This window comes from Cyprinus carpio, chromosome B14 (assembly GCF_018340385.1).
Source record: "Cyprinus carpio isolate SPL01 chromosome B14, ASM1834038v1, whole genome shotgun sequence".
Taxonomy (NCBI): Eukaryota; Metazoa; Chordata; class Actinopteri; order Cypriniformes; family Cyprinidae; genus Cyprinus; species Cyprinus carpio.
Genome location: NC_056610.1, coordinates 21,835,312 through 21,858,195, shown reverse-complemented (window position 1 = coordinate 21,858,195; position 22,884 = coordinate 21,835,312). Strand labels below are relative to the sequence as shown.

General features: G+C 36.7%; 1 protein-coding gene across 1 annotated transcript in view; it reads right to left on the bottom strand.

Moving 5' to 3' along the window:
- The window catches only part of LOC109078604 (protocadherin Fat 2-like), a 48,623-nt gene that overhangs the window by 9,672 nt on the left and 16,067 nt on the right, over nt 1-22,884 (bottom strand). Inside the window, exons 10-20 of the mRNA XM_042738583.1 lie at nt 18,751-22,791; nt 18,335-18,531; nt 17,786-17,939; nt 16,979-17,212; nt 15,607-15,996; nt 11,071-11,282; nt 9,327-9,464; nt 9,000-9,143; nt 6,917-7,114; nt 4,691-5,492; nt 2,662-2,816 (exon numbers count right to left, since the gene is read on the bottom strand). Coding sequence (XP_042594517.1) covers nt 2,662-2,816; nt 4,691-5,492; nt 6,917-7,114; nt 9,000-9,143; nt 9,327-9,464; nt 11,071-11,282; nt 15,607-15,996; nt 16,979-17,212; nt 17,786-17,939; nt 18,335-18,531; nt 18,751-22,791 — 6,665 coding nt within the window. The remainder of the gene's footprint in view (nt 1-2,661; nt 2,817-4,690; nt 5,493-6,916; nt 7,115-8,999; nt 9,144-9,326; nt 9,465-11,070; nt 11,283-15,606; nt 15,997-16,978; nt 17,213-17,785; nt 17,940-18,334; nt 18,532-18,750; nt 22,792-22,884) is intronic.

Genomic DNA, 22,884 nt, shown 5'->3' with positions numbered 1-22,884 from the left:
TCTCACTGTGCTTGTAAATCAGAAACAAAACATCAGCCAACTAAACATGTACAGTCCAGCACGCTGAAGGGAGTATCCTCCTTAAATAAAGTGATATTCCCTGCACAGTTATTTGTCTTGAGAGATGATGACGGCAAAAATTCTGTTTGCAGATGAGGTTAAACTAATTCTCTGGAATATTTGTTCTTGGTTGGTCAGTTGTGGCATTCTGTGGCCAAATAAAAATCATTTTGACTCACATCAATGTGCATTCATTTATTTGGCAGGCAGCTGTGTATTAAGTGAGATAATGTATATTGCGCTGGTCGTTTTAGCAAAATACACAATTTATGAATGATAAAAATATCCTGATCATCCTATATACATTCATACTGCCTGACTATTATCCCTCACTTGATTATTGTTATTATCCTTCAATGCATGATGGATAAAAGCTCTGTAAAGCTCTGCTTTATTGTCCACTGGATTCATATAGGCAGCCTCCTATTCAAGATGGCAGTAACTCCACATGAACAAATAGCATGTGATTTAAACAGGAACATGATTGATAAACACTGGATTACTAGAATAAACATTTTTAGTGATACTTTTTAGTAGTGATAGACTCAATTGATTTTGTATGAATTTATTTATACTAGCTTGGGGTCAGTAAGACTTATAAGTGTTATAAAGAAGTCTCCAAGGCAGCATTTATTTGACCCAAGAGTACAGAAAAGACATAAATATTGTGAAATATTATTCCAACTTAAAATAATTAAGTCATAATTTGAATATATTTCAAAATGTAATTTATTTCTGTGATCAAAGTTGAATTTTCAGCATCATTACTCCAGTCTTTAGTGTCACATGATCCTTCAGAAATCATTCTAATATTCTGATTTGCTTCTCAAGAAACATTTATCAGTTATCAACATTTACTTACTTATTAACATTTACATTATTATCCATGTTGAAAGCAGCTGTGCTGCTTAACATATTTATTTTTACAGTCCTTCTTTGATGAATACAAAGTTCAAACAGCATGAACAGTATTTATTTGACATAAAAATCTTTTGTAACATTATAAATGTCTTTACTGTCACTTTTGACCAATATAATGCATCCTTGCTGAATAAAAGCATTAATTCCTTTAAAAAAAAAAAAAACCTAAAAGAAAAAAAAATCTTACTGACCCCATACTTAAGAATGGTATATATATATATATATATATATATATATATATATATATATATATATATATATATATATATATATATATATACCATTCATAAGTATGTCAATTCTATCTGCCATCTTGCATAAAATGTTGCAGTAGTATTTGGAAAAATAATTGGATCTAATGGATGGTCCCTGCTGTTCGGAAGAGTCTTGGCATCAAGATCATGTCTGCGATGCCTTACAACACTGTCTAGGTTTTGTAACAGACCTCCTGATGTGAGTCCGGTTTGAAGAAAAACCTAATTATTGTGATCAATGCCCTCATGCTCGGACTGCTCACTGCATTAAAAGGTATCAGTTCAAGCGTATCTATCCCGCCACAGATCTCTTTTCTCTTAATAATGTTAGATCGCAGCTGTCAGTATTCATAAATGCTACAACTGCTCAACTAACAAGTCACCTTTTCTTCCCTTTCTCTTGTCAGAGGTGGCTTTGCTCAAATTGGCTCAGTTTCTATTTGAAAGTAATTACTTAAGAGGTAAGAAAACTGAAAGTACTAGCTTAGCAGTTGATTCAGATTGCACAAGTTTCCAAAGCACGAGCTGTCGCTCCTCTCAAATTAAAAGGCTGATAGGAATTTGCTGAGATGCACCAAAATGTAAATTCTCCAGAGAGACACGTGAATTATGTCATGTATAGCTTTGCAACATGTGAAGATGAATGCCCCGAAGATTTCTTGGATGGCCATGTTTAACTATTCCTTTTGAAGCCCCTCTGCAACAATGAAATGGTCCAGCTTGCCAAGTTCCAAAACCCAGTGGTAAAGATTTGAAAAAAAGCAGAGTGCACTTTTGATGTTGCAAGCTATTTAAATTGAATATTCAATTATGGTGCATAAATGAAGTGTCCTCTGGGAGAGGTGTCATGATTTTGAAGCAGAGGTCAGCATTTCAAGTCATGCTTGCTGCAATCTTTATCTTACTCACAATGTATAGAACATGAATGCACTTTTCAGTCTTTTATGCAGACTTCCTCTAGCTGAAGCTACAAAGCTGCATTAGGCCTTTTAAATAAACAAATACTCAAAGAATCCTCGCTGCGCCTCTGAGTCAAAGGAGGAGAGCAGTCAGCCATGAATTCATCATAACACTCATTTCAGAAATACAGGTTGATTTATCCCTGATGTGCTCAAAGGGTGGGATGAAATCCACATCACAAGCGCTTTCATTTCCTTTTGGAATGTGCTCCTGAATATTAACGTGTTTAATGCACAGTTAGTCGTTCATGAGAACAAACAAGCTTCTACTGCAAACATTTGGACATTGCGATTATCACTGGGCGGAGTGAAGTTTCCTGTGACCGGTCTATTGTGATCTGGAAGCCAGGGTTTTAATTTGTATTTTAGATTTATACCTACAGCGAATCACTCAGAGTAAGCTTTTTGTGCAAGACAAAAGAAGACGTTACAGAATCTTTTGTCAGTGTGTTTGAAAAATGTCGTACCTCTAATTTTCCCCAGTCAGAGGCATTGGTGGACATCACTGTGCCCTCTGCTGCAGACGTCTTGAGTCGAAGAGACAGATGGAAGTTTTCTTTGCCCTCTTCCATCTGATAGATGTATTTCAGATAACCCTTGCCATCAAATCTCACAGCAGATTCTGCAATGCAGGAAGCATAAATAGTAAATACATTTGCCAAAATGTGCAGCAGCTGTCCACTTTTTGTTGAAATTAATAACAGGCATCAAAATAAACTAGCTTATAAACTAGCTTAACTAGCTAACTATTTATTTATTTCTTAACAATGACAATAAGAAGAAATGTTTCTTGAGAAGCAAATCTGCATATTATAATTATCCTCGAAGGATCACATGACACTGAAGATTGGAGTAATGATGCTGAAAATAAATTACATTTTGAAATATATTCAAATAGAAAAAAGTTATATTAAATTGCAATAATATTTCAAAATATTAATGTTTTACTGTATTTTTGATTAAATAAATGCAACTTTGATAATATAGATAATTCTTTCAAATACATAAAAAAAAATCTTTATCATCTACAAAGTTTTGAATAGTAGTGTATTTGTAATATAAAAGGTTTTGTTTTGTATTGTTTTGTGGATGATTTTAGAAGATATTTTGAATGAATTTAGTGATGATTTTAAATAAAGATTTTTAAAAAATACAAATAAAAAATACAATTAAAGTATCATACTGTAAATATTACAGTATGTGTGTGCTCTTAGTGTATGTGTAAGCAACAGACTGAAATTAAAGTTATTATTCATCTTTGCCTCTGGCATAGCTCTCAAATCTTATTCATGATTGTTTTAATTTATTTAAATTAGTGTGTGTGTATGTTAATTTATTTCCAAATGGCTTTGATTTTTCCATGTCTCAAGTTTAAATATAAACAATATAGGGAAATTAATGTTTTGGGAATAGCAACCTTTTTCTGATCATATAAAACTTTAGACATACATGTATTATAGTATAGTGAAAATAAAGTCATTTAGGCCAGTGGTTCACAAGATGTTTGACTCCCGTCATCCAAAACAGTCTTCGGCTCCATGCAATTCATTATTTACTGGATCATTTTGAAATAAATAAATAAATAAATATATAAACATTTTTAGTCACCGCTCGACTATAAAAATTTATAAATGTGACCCTGGACCACAAAACCAGTCATAAGGGTCAATTAGGATAGGACAATATTTGGCCAAAATATAACTATTTGAAAATCTGGAATCTGAGGGTGCAAAAAAATCTAAATATTGAGAAAATCATCTTTAAAGTTGTCCAAATGAAGTTCTTAGCAATGCATATTACTAATCAAAAATTAAGTTTTAATATATTTACAGTAGGAAATTTACAAAATATCTTCATGGAACATGATCTTTACTTAATATCCTAATGATTTTTGGCATAAAAGAAAAATTGTGATTTTTATTTTTTATATAATTTTGACCCATACAATGTATTTTTGGCTATTGCTACAAACATACCCCACTGACTTAAGACTGGTTTTGTGGTCCAGGGTCACAAATATTATAAAAATATCCATAGCATTTTAACATTGTACTAATTTACGTGACTTTTCTAGGAATCTAGAAATCACAGCATTAAGGTGAGGTGGGAATGAAACATGGGAATCTTAATTTATAAAACACAAAAATCAGTTGTTAAGGGGGTGAATTATAAGAAATATCTAAATTATTTGGAGTTTAGCTTATTTAGTCTTATTTTGTATCATTTTAAGTCATCTTGAGGGCCCTTGCCAACAGGTTGAGAACCACTGATATAGACTATTGCTGTTTTGCAGCTTGAAATTTCCACTAAATATCACCTTTTGTGTTCTCATATTGGAACGACATAAGGGTGCATTTCATTTAGGGTGAACTGTTCCTTTAAGGCAAACCCAGAAAGGTGCAACTAAGTGAGAAACAAGATAATATTCAAAGCCTCCGGGTTTGTCTAAATCCTCAGTGGAATGCAGAATAAGACACTGGTGGTCTCGCCGCCTACCGTTGCAGGAGCACACGCTCTCCCATCTGTGCTGCGGGGTGATGAAGTTCGCCCGTGCTGTGGCGTAGTTACTCATTCTCCCCTGCCTCATCACCACAGCGTTCCTGCAGCCCCGAGGTGGGCAACCAGCACCCACACAACCATCATGCTTCAGTTTCAAGACGTTCAAGCCCAGCGTATCTTCTATGGATGAAAGGACCCCGGTGAGTCGCTGAGCAGACACGGGCTGGACGGAGCCGTCCTGAGTTCTCCGGACCAGAAGGACCTCCATGTTGACGGAGTTTGGCTGCTGTTGCAAGCTGGCGATGTGCAGCTCTTGTCTGGGGATGTTCAGCTCCAAGCCCAGGCTTCGCTGGAGGCCTCTCCAGTGATCGGACACGAACTCTTCTGCCGAAAGTCCAGCCAACTGCAACGTGAAGCCTTGATCCAGATCGTGTTGAGCGGCAGCCCAAACATAGACCTTCACTCCTGCCCAGATGCTAAATTTCCCATCGGACACGCTCACGTTCAAGTGGTACAGGCCTGGATCCAGGTTCTTCTCCACCACGATCTTTCCATCCACTGCGTCCACAGAGAACAGGCCTTGGTCCAGGCCATCAGAAACCAGTTTGTAAGACAGGACATCTTGGGGATCTTGGTCCGTGGCGTGCAGCTTGCCGATGACACGTTTGGAAAACGTCCCGCCGGCGGTGGTGATGAAAACCTCTAGCGGAGTCACAGTGGGTGGATATCGGCTCTGCTCTGTGATGCTGATTTTCACCACGCATATTGAGGACAGAGGAGGGTTGCCGCTGTCAGTGACCTATGGAGATGATATTTATGTGATGGGTGAAAAAAACATTGCGACGTGTGAACAATGCACTGACCTTTGAAGAGTCGCTTTAAATAATTAAATTCGGTGTGGTAGAATCACTGGTTCACAGATAACGATCAAGTTTAGGTCAGGTTGTACTGTCCCATACATGCCATATTCCATTTGAAGGTATAGTTCACATAAAAATGAAAGATTCTGTCATCATTTATTTACTCTACAGTACTGTTGTTCCAAACCTGTATGACTTTTGTTTTTTCTTCCGGAGAAGTTTTGACAAATGTTCACGGTATTCTTTTTTTATACATTGTCAATGAATAGGAACCAGAGATTCCTTTGAGTTAAAGAAAGCATAATTTAAAATTAAACTTTTACATTTAAATTCAAGGAAACTTTAGTAAGTATATTTTTTAACTAGCAAAGGAAAATATGCCAAGACAAATTTGAAAGGTTGGGTTAACAACGCCTGAAAACCTTCTTGAAGGTCGTGTAGGTTATAAATAGAGGCAGACAAAGACATAGATCTGAAATTAAAATTTTGCAACCTATTGGAATGTGTGTTTACAACATAATATAACAAAACTTTATGTAATATAATTAGTGCTGTCAAACGATTAATCGCGATTAATCGCATCCAAAATCAAAGTTTTTGTTTACATAATATATATGTGTTTACTTTGAATATTTATTATGTATGTATAATTATACACACATACAGTATATATTTATGTACATGTTTTACATGTATATATTTATATACATATAATTTATATTATATATAAATATATTTAATATATAAACAACATATTTTTCTGAAATATATAAATGCATGTTTTTGTGTATTTATATATAAATAATAAATATACATAGTACACACGCATATATTATGTACTCAAATTTTTTTATTTTGGATGCGATTAATCGTTTGACAGCACTAAATATAATATAATATAATATAATATAATATAATATAATATAATATAATATAATATAATATAATATAATATAATATAATAATTCTGCATCATGAATTGAAAGGGAGCAAATTCTTAAATTCTGAACTAAAATGATGAGGACCAAGGTTGCTGAGCTTAAAAAGTGAAAAAGAAAAGAAAAGAAAAAAACAACATTATGGCTACTGAAGGCTTGGAATAGTTCTATGGCATACAATTTGTGGTTTATGGTAGTTTCACAGTGTCTTTTGGACATTTTGACAGCACCTATCCTTGTTCACTTCCATTATAGAAGAAAGGAGTAGCATAAAAAAATCTTCTTATGCTGTGTAACAACATGAGGATGAGTGAATGATGACAGTCTTTGATTTTTGGGTGAACTACTACATTAATCTTAAAACAAGCATGTATTGTAAACATGCGCTGTACTCCTAACTGAAATGAATGAATGAAATCTTTCACCTGGATTTTTAGCAGATGCTGAGGCTTGCCTCTCCTCCTCAGCGGGGAGGATACGGACAGCAGTCCTCCTTGGTCAATGTGAAAGCTCCTGTCCTCATTTCCCGAGACAATATAGAAGGAGAATGGAGGGCCGTTCTGAGGCGTATCTCTGTCTGTTACCAGCAGCTGTAGAATTCCACTGCCCACAGCCTCCCCTTCCTGTGTCCAGAAAAACACCATTAATCAAGCCACACGTGCTTGGAAAATACCATCTGACTTTTAGAAAAGTTGTAGCTGTCCTTTCTCGAAAGTAGATGAACAATTAACATAAATGTGTTCTTTATTTTTATCGGGACGCAGTTGATTCTGGAGTTCACTCCGCTGAGTTTTATTGTATTCTACTGCTCTGGGAACAGGATGTATCATGGCGAACAGAGAGAAATTGCTGGAAAAGAATAAAAATAATCAATCCGCCCTGATGTTTGTATACTGTATGTTTCGTGCTGTTTGTCAAATCAATTGCATATTTCTGTCACGGGACTCGTTTTCAATGCCAGATCTAAACTTGAAGAAACAGCCCAATTCTGTCGAAATGAAAACACAGCATGGACAGATGGTGATTTTTATCACTCTGTCTGCATTTGTCAACAAAGTGCTACCGATTGGACCGGCATGTGCTCCTCGTCTTCCCTCAAGCTGCCACAACTGGAACAGGTAATTGAAACGAAGCGCTCGGCTGGCAGTGATGAGCCTAATTGTTACTGAACACCTGCATGGTGGCAAATAGCCGCCGCACTCTGAAGACACAGACACCTTGTGTGGGGGTAAATGAGGTGTGCAAAATATTTCCAAGTCAGACCCTATAATTAGAAGCAATGGATCTGGCTGACCCCGAAAGGGTAAACAGAGTCCGAACACTGTTGCAGAAAAAAATGACTATATTTTACATGGCTGATTGGCTCTGTAGTCTGAACTCTTGGCTTCCCCTGTGCTCATGTGCAGCTTAGAGCACAAATGTGATGACAACCGTTTCTGGTTTTTGCACCTTTGATTTCTCACAATCCTATGCTTGTGATTCAATGCATTGAAGTAAAAAAAATGCTGTAGAAACAATCAGAAATTGCTACACTGATAAAAAAAAAAAAAAAAAAAAAAGTGTTACAGCCTTTGTGTAATGCATTAAAAAGGTATTATAAATGTACATTGTAATGCATTATCTCTTTTCATAAATAAATGTAACCAAAATTAAAATCAATTATATTAGAAAAATCCATAATATTTGAAGGTTTGTTTGTAATGCGTTTTAATGCATTATGCTTTCTAAAGGTATAACAGTGAATAAAAAGGTATTATAATGTATTATAACTGGGGTTACAATTATTCCTGAGATCATACAATGTATTTTAAGGTGCATTACAAGACATAATTAATGCATTAAAACTATTTTATAGTGCATTATATATAAAGGCTTTAAGTAAAGTGTTACTAAAAGTGTTTTTAAGTTATATAAAAAAAACAAAGACTATTGGTTTACATGAAAATACTACACTGAAGAAAATTATACTAAATTTTTTTAAGGTAAGTGGTTGCAAACAATTTATTTTAGCTACATTTAAATAAAAAAAAGTTGAAAGTTAATCAGCTAAATTTGTTTATTTAAATGCAGATAAAATAAATTGATTGCAACCACTTACCTTAAAAAGAAATTTGTAAATTAAATGAATCTTTTTTTTCAGCGTATTTCATTTTTTTCTTCTTCAAAATTTCATGTTTAATTCAATGTGTTACTAGCATTTTCTTCAACACACAATCTAATTAATTATGAAATTTTCTAGCAAATTCAGAGTGAAAATTGTTAGATTAAAGGTTAAACCTTGTGTCTGATGGAGCGGCAAGAAGTAAATATCCATTTTTAACATATTCTTTTATTTCTAAACAATTTTAATCATGAAATGTTTGCTTGGTTATCTGTAGAGCTCATGTGAATTTCTTCTAGATCGTTAGCATGATATTGTGGCGCCGTCTGAAGCTCTGTCTGAAGTAAACAAATTCATTGACTAACTGGGCAGGGAGGCAAAAGGGTAGATTTTGGGCGTGTTTTTACCTGAAGGACGAGGCTGTGATTGATCTGTGAGAACATCGGTGGGTTGTCGTTAACATCAGATACAGTCACTGTCACCTGGACGGCGGAGGATAAAGGGGGATCGCCTTCATCGGCAGCTTGCACGGTTAATGAGTAGTGCATTATCTGAAATATGATAACATATATGAACATCACGGCACCGACGTTCAATAACAGCAGTCAAATACGCACGCAAGTGATTAAAATGTTTATCTGTGACCACAGGATTCAAAAGATACATATAAATCCCTGATAAAACAAATGAGTACGTGCTGCGGGCAGCGATTCAGGAGTGAAAGTGAATCCCACCTCTTCCCTGTCCAGCATGGAGCGCACCGTTACGTGGCCGGTGCGAGGGTCGATGCTGAACTGCTGCTGTGGATCACCGCTCACAATAGAGTACATGATGAAGTTATTTGGAGGCCCATCAAGGTCGATGGCTCTTACCTGAGACAGATGCACAGTTAGTGAAAGGAAGATGAGCACACCTGTGAGGTATTAAACAAAGCTTTAAAGCTCTGGATTATGGCAGATTCTTCTAATCTAGCGGTCTGCATTAGACAGGGCTAATGTCACAATGAATCGCTGAGCAGACTGTGAGTGCTCATATACAATCATCGTTAGCTGATTGCTCCAGTCAAACTGTTTTTTTGATTGCTTAACTAACAGATGCAGTAAATCATTCACTCAGCAGCTGCCACAATAGCTTGTCTCAATCCCGTCACCAGATTGACAACCGTTGGCTTTATTTTGCTTCATAAAAAGCGTTGTGGAAAAAGTCTGAGACACCTTACATATGAAGACAAGGGCAATATGATAAAAATCCAAAATATTTTTTCATAATCATTATTTTTTGTTGTTTTCCAATAAATGTCTATCTTTACTTTAACAAAGGAAAACTATTAAAATACTTTCTCTTAATTGAAATAAAGCTGAAATCAAATTATGAATATTAAGTGAATTTTTTTAAAATGTACGAAAATTAGAAATGTTGCTCTAACTCGACTGAAATAAATTGTACTAAAATTGCTCAAATTAAAAATAAATTAAAGCTAAATAGAAAATGTTAAAAAATAAATTAAAATGGCAAAACCACATAATAAAATGATTAAAACAAATTTACATTTAAATTATAAATAAAATATAAAAATAGCTAAGAAAAATACTAATAAATAGTATAATTGTATATAAATAATACTAAAATAACATTGTATTTGTTTGTTTGTTTACAAATTGTGTATAGAATATTGTAGAGTTGTAACTTGATTTCATCTATCTATCTATCTATCTATCTATCTATCAATTTATCTCTATCTATCTATCTATCTATCTATCTATCTAAATTTATCTATCTATCTATCTATCTATCTATCTATCTATCTATCTATCTATCTATCAATCAATTTATCTCTATCTATCTATCTATCTATCTATCTATCTATCTATCTATCTATCTATCTATCTATCTATCTATCTATCTATCTATCTATCTATCTATCTATCTATCAATTTATCTCTATCTATCTATCTATCTATCTATCTATCTATCTATATATCTGTCTGTCTGTCTATCTATCTATCTATCTATCTGTCTATCTATCTATCTATCTATCTATCTATCTTTCTATTGGGGTTTATGCTTTAAACAAAGCAAAAAAATATATAATCATCTGATGTGGTACAAAAAAATGCACTTAATTCAAGATAATAATATTCCCTTAATATCTGTATATTGTTATAACATATTCATATCTTTATATACAATTTTGATTTGTTTAGTTTATTGTATTAAAAAAAACTAATATTATATTGGCAGTTTATTAATTCTTGCAAAGCACTTATTCTGCATGTCCATATTCTAGATCTCTTAATCCTACCCAATAACTAAACTTAACAACTATATTACTAACGATTAATAAGCAGTAATAAGGCGTTACTTGAGGCAAAAGTCATATTATAGTTAGTTTTAGTGAAAATTTAAGTGAAGCTTTAAGTAAGCGTGACTGAAAGTCTTCATTGGATGCTGAGTGACAGTAAAGGGAAAGCGTGATACCTGCAGAACCATGTCCCCAGGGGAAATGTCCTCTGCGATCACAGCACTGTAGCTGCTGCGGTTGAAGACAGGCGGGTTGTCGTTGACGTCTGTGATATTGATCATAACCGTGGCAATGTCACTGAGCGACGGTTTGCCCCTTGCTCCCTCCACTGACAGGTAATACTGGCGGCAGAGCTCGAAATCCAGCGCAGAGTTCACCGACAGCAAACCTGTGGCACAAAACAACAAAATCACATCCAGGCCTGAGTCACCTCTTTATCAGTTTACAGCTGATTTAAAGTGATTGCAAAAATGGAAAAGAAAAGTAAAGTTTGTTCTGGGAAAAAAAGGAAAAGTTTGGATTAAAAATACTGGCAGGACACAAAAAATCTCTAGGGGTGAATGAGTTTGTTTTGCTTTTCCCCAGATACAGAAGCATGTTACCAGCTGGTCTGGGAGTTTTGGTGAAGAGAAACCTGTTTCTAATGTGAAGTGTAATATTGAAAGATTTATTGTTCAAAGTTTATGCTCATCTGCTGTAGATTTATCCAAACTAAACTGCTGTATTTATTGTGAGCCTAACATACTGTATGCTCAGTACAGAATTGTGCTGACAGAAAATTCATGAGGTTTTAAAGCATTTCAATATAACACCAGCTGATTTTCTTTTATTGTTGCATCAGCTGACCACATAGAAAACTCACATTCCAACATGATTAATATCTCCCAGTGGAGTTGGACTGAATGCATGATATATTTTATGCACTGTTGGTTTTTCTGTTTTTGTGAAGCAGTTGAATCCTACATGAAGCTGATTCATCTAAAGTATTTGAAAAGCCGGTGGGATTTGCTCTGTGCATTATGGGTAGATGTTGCTATTTTATGTCTCATTCTCAAGCAGAAGAGAAAGTTTACTACTGGACCTTTTGCTGGTCGTTCTGCTCATATTATTAGAGTAAAACGAGACGGCACTGAAGCACTGGCATTTTTTGCTTAGCTCAAGAATCCAGTTTGCAACAAGTTCAACATTGCTTTCTGTAATGTTTCTTTTTATTGATTTTAAAGATCAAGGTCTATGTTGTGCCACTAAATGGCTTTCTTAGAGATCCTCCACCGTATTATTACGGGCTGTGTTTGTCCTTGGCACACGTTCTGTCAATATAGTTTGTGCTTGTGTTTGAACATAGAGCTTGTGTTCAATGCAAGAGTAGACAGCAATAGTAATCCTCGTCTAAGAAAAAGGAGCACTTGTCAATGTCAAGTGTGATGAAGATGCATCAGTGTGTTCTCTGCATTGGCTCTCTAGGGCCAAATGTGCATTTGTAAATCATTTAATTGTAAGATGGAGAATGATGCAGCTCAGCATTCATAAAAATAACAGTCCATGTGGATTGCAATAACCATCAGTGTCAAACATCAGTTTATGTCTGGTCTTATTTTTATTTTTCAATTGCTTTGAATGACAGAAATAACTTTAGAGCATTCTGTCAGTGCAGAGATCAAAGCGTGAGAGATGCAAAGTGACACTGAACCTTGGGTAATAATATGTAAAACTGTGACATCTACTGGAAGATGCAAAAACTGGAAAAATTACTTTTTTTTTTTTTTTTGAGGGGTTATATGATTCATGGGTTACAATTTATTTCGATAATCCACTTTAGACATTCTAATGACCATAAGTAACTTTGCAACTACAGTACATGTCAACTAACGCTCATTAGAGTATTAGGAGACTTAGGTTAGGGATAGTAGAATAATTTGCTGCTAGTTGACATGTACTGTAGTTGTAAAGTTACTTAGTAGAATGTCTAAAGTAGTATCTTTAGCATATAATAGCTCCTATTATTCTCTAATGTTGACGTCACACATACAGTATGAATGTTTTATTGACAATAAAGGATTATGTCCCTTCAGCTCACAATGACAAGTACTGTGTTGAGTAGCTTTGCCTGTTTTCATAATTATTGTGAGCATGGACAGCTTTACTTGACTGATGATCAACACCCGGATCAAAAAAAAAAAAAACACACATCTATCCCTCTCGCCTCATTGTCATTCATCATAAAAAAAAAAAAAAAATTAAATACGCCGTTTACCTTGACTAAGGTCTGTATGGGTGGGGGAAAATAATGCATTTAATTAGCCAACAGTAACCTGCAAAACAACTCACTTGCACAAAATTAACCCTTGTGGTCCTTCCAGTTTTAATGAACAAGCTCAAACTTGCCAGTTCAGCCATTACATAAAGTAAGCAGCTGTATATTCATTTTTATATGTCATTCTTCTTTATTTCAGAGTCATTTTAAAAGTGCAGTAGCAAACTGATATTTTAAACTCTTTCCTGAGGCTTTTACTATTATTCGATATCCGTCCATACTCTAATATTTCTGTGACATTTCATTAAGCCCCCCGATTTAAGAGTCCTTTTGAAATGTCAGAGGTATTATGTTGTTAATCAAATTATGATCACTTTTTCACCAGAGTAGGTCAGGTGATTGTCTAATGTGGTCATATTTTTTATTTCTGTAATTCATGGCCGCATCATGTAAATCATCTTACTCATGAATCCATCAGTGTTACTGGTTCTTATTGCATTTAATTAGGTTTAAGAGATGTAAATTAAATGTGTGTTTATTTTTAATCCTACAATTATTCAGTTTCACCTTGCATAACATGAGAAAAGAGCTCAATAATATAGAGTATGTGGTTTAATGTATAATTGATGGATTTCAATTATTTCATGACATGCAAAAAATATTATACTTCACTGAAAGAATATATTGCTGACATAACACTGGAAAAACTGCTGTTGAACTGCAATAAATTTTCCATTTTCTTTACTTTCTTATACCATATAAAGGTTTGTCTAGATAGCACTACACCTTTAGGCAACAATAAATAGTCCAAAATCTAATGCAGACCTGAGCTTGACTGTTATGTGCTGAAACTATAAGCAACAACACAGTGGACTTATAGCTTTTGTATTGAAATGATCACTATATATCCAATTGATTTGTGCAGAAAGCCTGCTAGCAGAACTCAAAGTAGTGTATTGTTTGACATCTAATACAGAGTTTGGCTCAATCTCTCACAAAAGTCCTACAGCACGAAGGCTCTGAGGATTCGCGATAAGAGGACACGAGCGAGAGAGAGAGGAGAGACTAAGAGGAATGAACAGATGGGAATGAACAAGCTGACTAGTGCCTGTGTGGATTCAGAACATGTCAGCACAGGTCCTTCTGTTTAACATTTACTCATGCTGAAGAAAATTCCAGCTTCACACAACAGGAATAAGCCACAGAGAATCAATGGCAGCATGCTAATATATCATGTCTACTTTCTGCAAGTAATGATGATTAATGTTCTGTACATAGATCACAAACATATTGACATAGTGACACTGACTTCAAGTTACATGGGCTGCAGTCAAATCTTTTCATATCAGATTTTTTAGTTGAAATGTTCCTAAAAAGTGTAAAATACATAAGAACTTTTAGTAAAACTTTATTTTATGGACCAATTCCAATGCATATTACTAGCATACTGGCTGTTATAAAGCACATATGTGACCCTGGAGCACAAAACCAGTTTTAAGTCGCTGGCATATATTTTTTGCAATTGCCAAAAAAACATTTTATATGGGTCAAAATTATCAATTTTTCTTTTATGCCAAAAATCATTAGGATATTATGTAAAGATCATGTTCCATGAAGATATTTTGTAAATTTCTTACCATAAGTATATAAAAACCTATTTTTTTGATTAGTAATATGCATTGCTAAGAACTTCATTTGGACAACTTTAAAGGTGATTAGATTTTTTTGCACCCTCAGATTCCAGATTTTCAAATAGTTGTATCTCGCCCAAATATTGTCCTATCCTAATAAACCATACATCAAAGGTAAGCTTATTTATTCAGCTTTCAGTATGACTGGTTTTGTGGTCCAGGGTCACATATTAATGCATTATTGTGCATGACCATCATTTAGATCCCTTAATCCTACAAATACAGTAACACACTACCTTACTAACTATTAATAAGCAGCAAATTAGGAGTTTATTGATGCAAAAGTTATAGTTAACTGTGAGTTAATAGTGAGAACTGGACCTTAAAATAAAGTGTGACCAAACTTTTTTGAAAACAATATTAGAACTTTTATGGCATTTTCAAGAAAATATTTAAATGAATCTCTTTAAAAATCCCACATAACCATCAAGTGAAAAGTAAAAACATTTTCTGTACACCTTGAATACATGCAAGTCCATTAAATACATGTTCAAGGTTAGAAGTATTTTTTTATATCATTAATTCAAAAATACCATTGTTTTGGGGGTGGACATTTAACTATGCAACTCACCATATCGTCTTATTTTTCTTGTTGGTTGCGCTTTGATTTCATCATAATAAAAGATCTCAAACTACCAAAAATAAACCTAAATCAACCTCTGAAATTTAAAGTGTCTAAAAATGTTGACATGTTTGATGCTGTTTATTTCATCAACCAAATTCATCTACATGCATCAAAAAAGAAACCTCAATTAAAAAGCCCGTACCTGTCATGGGGTTTATCTGGAATCGGCCGTCTTCATTGCCAGAGATGATAGTATATCGCACAGGCTCACTTTCTGTGCCGTCTTTGGTGAGGGCAGACACGCTGATCACCTCCGACCCGATCTGAAGTGATTCCGGGATCTGTACAGAGTACTCTGAGCTAAGAAACAATGGCTGGTAATCACTCAGGACGACCACGTGTACTGTAATGGTGGCGAAGGAGAAAAGGTGGCGAGGGAGGCCTCGGTCAGTGGCTTTGACTTTCATCTCATAAGTGGACTTGATCTCATCGGCTAGAGATCTCTCCAGTCTCAGAATGCCTGAGATTTCATCTAGGGAGAAGAAGCCGCTGTCTGCGCCTTGAAGAGAGTATCTCACCTCTGAGTTTATACCTGGAAGAGTTATATAACATAATATTCTCAGTATTTCAGTTCAGGAATGGCAGAACAACAGATGCCTAAAAATGATTTGGGGTCTTAAAAGTAATATGTTTATTTCTCACTATTAACTAAGTATTGACAATGACTTTTACCTCAATAAACTCCTAATTAGTAAGGTAGTTGTTAAGTTTAATATTAAGGGATCTAATATATGGTCATGCAAAATAAGGCATGTGCTTTATAAGTACTAATAAGCAGCCAATATATTAGTAATATGCATGCTAGTTAATAGTGAGAATTGGTCCTTAAAATAAAGTGTTACCGCTTAATTATTTAATTGGTTACTGTTGATTTGATTACACTTTATTTTGATAGTCCACTTCAGACATTCTACTACCTATAAGTAACTTTGCAACATACATATCAACTAACTCTCATTAATTTGCAACTACATGTCAACTAACACTCATTTGAGTATTAGTAGACTGTTAGGTTAGGGTTGGTAGAATAAGTCGACGTGCTTGCAAAGTTACTTATAGTCATAATAAAGTGTTCGCAGATATTAAGTAGACAGTTTACTAATACTCTAATGATGGTTAGTTGATATCTAGCTGCTTATAGTTAGCAAAGTAGACTATCAAAATAAAGTGTTAGAATTGATTGATGGTCACACTGCAAGATAAACACATTCTGTTCTTTGACTTTGCACATTTGCGTGATACTTTAAATTCATATGAATCCCTGTGACGGTAGGCAGTGTGTGTACATGTTCACACACATCTCCAGGTGTGGTCTGTCCCTCCCTAATCATGTTTCTCTGTCACAGCCTTCATTTCCACATCAAACGCTGCATACCTTTAGGATTTCAACCTGCATGCAATGGGTCAAGGCAAAAACCTGGGGGCTTTTAATGCTTTCTGAGTGGATAAGCTGAAAATAGTCTGTGTTTTTTGCTTTAAGGCAGCCATTTGTGACAAGAGAAGCAGTACCATACCTGTGTCTGGGTCTTTTGCATAGATGACAGCAATAGGCGTCCTAATCGTCGTGTTGTCAAACACCGTGATTTCATAATGGCTTGTAGAGAATTGTGGCGGGTTGTCATTCATATCTTGCACCATGAGTGTGACGTCTGCCTGACAAGAGCGGCCACCACCATCAGTCGCTTTGACAACAAGATCATATTCTGTTTCCCGCTCCCGGTCCAAGACAGCAAGTGTAAACAGCTCTCCTAAAAAAAAAAAAAAAAAAAAAAAAATCATGCATATGCTCGAAACAAGGCTTTACTGACGATAACAGGGGAGGGTTAAACACAAGGTGTTGTAACATGTATGGTATCTAAGACGAGCCTTGACTAGTTATTTATTTGATAAAGGTTTGCAACAGATTATTTACTTGGAGTTAGTGGTTTCTTTTCTTTAACATGTCTACAAAAAACAAAGAAAGTTGCTGTTTCAGGAATTTAACACTACAGAGCTGGACACAGTCCTTTGCCCAAAGCATTTCTTGCATCTTGTATCTTGGAAACCCAATATAACCGTCTTAAAAGATGTTACATTTAGATAGGATACTCTGGAAGAAGGTAGGTCACATAAACTTATCATAAATCAAATACTCTCATTGTTTACAAGGAATTCCAAGAATTCCAAATGCCCTGGGAGAGTTGCCTCTTATCTGTGTTGTTGATTGAATTTCCTTAACACAGTAGTAAGCAAAGGCAATCTCTAACTGTTTCTAACTATTTTTAAACAGTGAATTCTTCTAGGAAAATGCAGGAGGAACTAGATCTGGAGATCAAAATTACCAGTTCTGGAATCAAGATGGAACTTGTCTGCATTAGGTCCATGAAGAGTGAATGACACTTGGCCATTTGTCCCAATGTCGGGGTCAGAAGCAGATATCTTCAGGATGAACAAGCCCGATGGGGAATTCTCCATGACAGTCTCAGTATAAAGTAACTGGGAAAAGGGAAAAAGTTACTAAATATATTCCAAGTGGGAAGTTTTCAACAACAAAAAATGGCTTGTCATCATATTTCATCAAGTTTTGTAATTTGGGAACAAAAACCCAAGTACTTTTAGTATTTGGGTGTTTCTACAGGCACATTTAAGTCCCTAGGGTGATTTTTCCTGAACGAATTTCAATGTTTTCAATCTATTTTATGAATAACATATTGGAAACTTTTTCCCATGCATTCATTGGTTATTTCTTCCTACATTTAAAAAGTGCATTCATTTCACCAGATTTATTTATTACTATTTTGCATTTATTTTCTACATGTCCACAGAGACAAAGTGCCCATAACTGAAGAACCACACATACACATATATCTTCTGGAGAATATCCGACTTACTTGCTCACACAAAGGACTGTTGTCATTGAGGTCAAGAACATGGACCTCCACATTAGCAGATGTTTGAAACCTTCCATCTGTGGCAATTATCTTAAGAGTATATTTGTCTTTGTCTTCTCTGTCAAGCGGACTTTTGGAAATCACTGTCCACTCCTCCCCTGCTGCTGTGACTGAGAACTGTCCCAATGGGTCTCCATCTCAGAGATGAAAACACCAACATTATTTGTTTAAAACCAAAATACACAACTTCACCCATGCAAAACTGTTTATACAACAGACTTGAAATAAAATGTGAAAGCTGAACTGTAAAACCAGAAGAACTACCAGAACTCAGTTTCATGAGTGATTAAACTTTAAACTACGTAATGACAACTGTAATCTGTACAGACAATGAGGCATCATTTAACTTTGCATACCTGTTATATAACATACAATCTGTCTGTTTTCTGCAGACACGTCTTTATCAGCAGTCGTCAGAGTAACAATGGTTTCTTCAGGCCTGCTGTTCTCAAGGATGGACCCTTGGTACAGTTCCTCTGTAAACTGAGGTGGGTTGTCATTTTCATCTGTGATAGTAACCTCAACTAGTGCAGAAGAGGATAGTTTGACAGCGTTGCCATGATCAGTGGCCACCACATAGAACCTATAAAGCTGTTTGGTCTCAGAATCAGCCCTCTTTAAGGTAGTAATCCAGCCAGTTTGCGAATCAATGGTAAACATGTTGCCAATATCATCTGAGTCCGGCTCAAGCGTATATGAGACTTCTCCATTGACATTTGTATCTGCATCATTAGCTGTCACTTGAATGACTGTGGTGCCAGGAGGCAAATTCTCAGCCAGGAAGGCCTCGTAGGGGTCAGCCTCAAACATAGGTTGATTGTCATTAACATCTTGAACCTCTATGTGAACAGATACAAGAGATGCTACATCGGTGCCATTGTGACTTCCTTGAGCGATCACATCGATCTTGTACACCTTGGTTTTTTCGTGGTCAATGTTCTTCTGCATTACAAGAGTACCGCTGTCTTTGTCGACAGCAAAAACATGTTCTTTGTTGCTGTCTATAGTGTTGCCATTCACTAAGCTGTATATCAGTGGCATGTCAGCGTCCGCCTTGACTGTCCCTATCTCATATCCGATAGGGAGGTCCTCAGATGCTGAGAACGAGTACAGTGGCTCGGTAAACTGGGGTAGAGTGACCTCCGGTGGGACCACCTTGACCTGTACCGGCACAGAGGAGTTGTAAAAAGGTATGCCTCCATCTCTGGCCTTAACTTTGAAGCTGAAAATCTTATCCTCCAAACCAACCAGACTCTCTTTGACGCTGACCACTCCAGTAAAAGGATTGACCTCAATAATATCTTCTGTAACCTCTTCCGCTTCTTCTACTGTGTAAGTGACGTCAGCGTTTTTGCCTTCATCTGCGTCATAAGCCATTATCTGTATAACCGGCGAGCCTTTGTTCACTGTGGATTGAATGGAAATCTGATACTCTGAGGCTTTAAACTGAGGGGCGTTATCATTTTCATCTGTTAGAATAATCTTTACAGTGCAAAACCCCACTCTTCCTCCTCCGTCCTTAGCCATGACCTTAATCGCTATTACACGTTGCGATGGATTTTCTCTGTCCAAAGACTGAGAAGTCACAATTTGTCCGTCTTTGTTGATAGAGAACTTCTCATCAGCAAGCTTGTTTATGATGGTGTAATCGACACTCCCGTATGGACCATCGTCCGGATCAATAGCAGCCAATCGGATCACACGAGTTCCCACTTCTGCATTCTCTGCCAGATCTGCCTCGTAAATATTCTGGCTAAAATAGGGGCTGTACTTGTTGCTGTTTGTCATGTCAATGTTAACAGGGGCAGTCTTCTGAAACACACCGTCGGAAACTGCAACGGTGAGGTTATAAAATGGATCCAGGTTTCTTTTGCACACATTAGAGAACGAGATAAGTCCGGATGATTCATTAATAGAGAAATATCTCCCTTCATTGCCTGACAGGATCTTATATTGGAGGTCATCCTTACTATCGGGGTCTGAAGCCTGAACTTTGATAACGATGTGGCCACAAGTGGCCTTTTCATCAAGAGAGGCCCGATAAGATGGCTCGCTAAAATCTGGAGGGTTATCATTGACATCTATGACGTTCACGATGATTTGAGCCTCACTGCTGAGAGGTGGTGTGCCTTTATCTGTGGCTTTAACTTTCAGAGTGAACTGTTGCGAGGTTTCATAGTCCAAAACTTGCGATGTCACCAAAATCCCACTTAGTGGGTCGATTTCAAAAACATTTTTTTCTTTGTCAACCAGCTGGTAAGTCATATCTGAATTCCTGCCTGAATCTCTATCAACAGCTGAGACTTGTAAAACAGATGTGCCTATTGAAAGGCCTTCAGACACATCTGCAACATAAGACAGAGTCTGAAAGACAGGGGCATTGTCGTTTATATCTTCCACATCAATCTCTACTTTGGCTTCAGTAAAGGTGCCAGTCACCGAATCCGTGGCTCGAACAGTCAAAATATGCTTTGTTTGAGTCTCAAAGTCTAGGAAATCAGTGACACTTAAGACCCCTGTTTTGAAATCGATGTTAAAGAACCTGGAGGCGTTGTCTTCCTCTAGATTGTAGATAAGGCGGTATCCTTCAGGATTTCTTGCTTGCACATGCAGGATCGTTGTAAATGGCTTAATATTCTCAGGTAATTTCAATGGGTAGTACAGGCTTTGAAATATCGGATGAGAACGATTTTGCACTTGGACGTACAACGTCCCGGCGGCTGACAGACTCGGCTCACCCTCATCTGACACCAGTACAGTAAGAACATATTTATTCAAAGACTCAAAATCTAAAGGTCTTAGTAACGACACATCTCCAAGATAACGGTCGATTCTGAAGAGACTGAAATCATCCTCCAGTGAAAATAGTATGGATCCATTTTCACCGGAGTCATTGTCGGTTGCTAGCACTTGAAAGAGAACATCCCCTGGTTCGGTTTCATCTGATATCATCAGCGAATGAGGCAAATTTGATATTTCTGGGGCATTGTCATTGATATCATCTATATAGACCTTAACATGAGTGACATCCACACGTGGAGGGTGCCTCATGTCTCGGACCTCCACAGCGACATCGTACTCATTCTGTTCCTCCCGGTCAAATGGAACGCCGGTGGTCTGCAGGATTCCAGACGATGGAATCACTGCAAACTTCCCATGTGGGTTCAAGACGGTGTACTGCAAGGGCTCATTCAGGTAGCTACCTGTTGCTCTCAGAACAGCTAAAATTTTAATAGACGTACTGTTCTCCAGTACGGTGGCTACATGCATCCTATCCTCAAACTTCAGACTAGTCTTTTTTGCATTGGTGATATTTAATCTCACTAGGGTAGTGTCTTTATATAACCCATCTGAGGCTGTGATCTTTAACTCGTAATGGGACTCTAGTTCAGAAGAATCATTCACAGAGATGTTTCCAGTGGACTGGTCTATTTTAAAAGCATTTTTAATAGTGCTCTCTGAAATCATGTAGGTGACTGCAGAATCTGCATCGTTAGCTGTCACTTGGATCACATCCATGTCTTCAAAAACCGGTAAGGTGAGGGCAGTTTCGTATACAGGTAAAGCAAATTTGGGAGGACAATCATTAATGTCCAGGACACGAATGTTTACTCTGCATGGCTTGGAACTACTTAGTGATGGCTCACCAGAATCCCACACCTGAACTGTGAAGAAAAATTCAGGTGTTGCCTCAAAGTCAACTGTAGACTTTAAGGAGATGGTACCCATGCTTGGGTCTATTCTAAACACTTTCTGAGCAGCAGGCTCAAGGATTTGGAAGACCAGAAGAGCGTTTGTGTCTTTGTCCGCATCTGACGCCTTAATCACTAACGGCGTGTTGTTCTCCCCAGTTACCATGCTGTTGATGGGTGCAGACTCACTAATTTGCCCATAATAAGTGTCCTGATGGAAAACAGGGGCGTTGTCATTTTTATCTATCACATAAATGTAAACCACCGCATCAGATGAGACTCCTGCTGTATTTGTAGCTCTTATTGTCAGACGGTAGGAGGAGTGTTGCTCAAAATCGAGTGCGTTTCGGACAGACAAGAGTCCTGAGTTTATGTTGATGTGGAACGTCCCATTGGGGTCGCCGTCACTGATCCTGTACAGCACTGAAGACGGGCAGCTGGCGGAGACAGACAGTGCAGGGGAGCCAGGAGGCACAGCCTCACTTATCTCAGTGATGTATTCTTTGGAGGAGAACCTGGGTGGTGTGAATTCAGACAGCTTTACGGTGATGGTAACGGGGCAAAGGGCACTGCGCTGGGGAAAGCCCTGATCTGTGGCTTTTACTGTGAGGTGATACTGCTCCTGCGGAAGTTTGTCTAATGCATCAGACACATGAATGCTTCCTGTCTCCTGGTCGATTTCAAAGGGTCCATCTACATTCCCACCTGGACAACAAGGAGATTTTAGTGTTAAATGTCAAAAACTGATTACACATGATTATCATTTTTTAATTGCCACCCAAGAGTATTTTTTAAAAG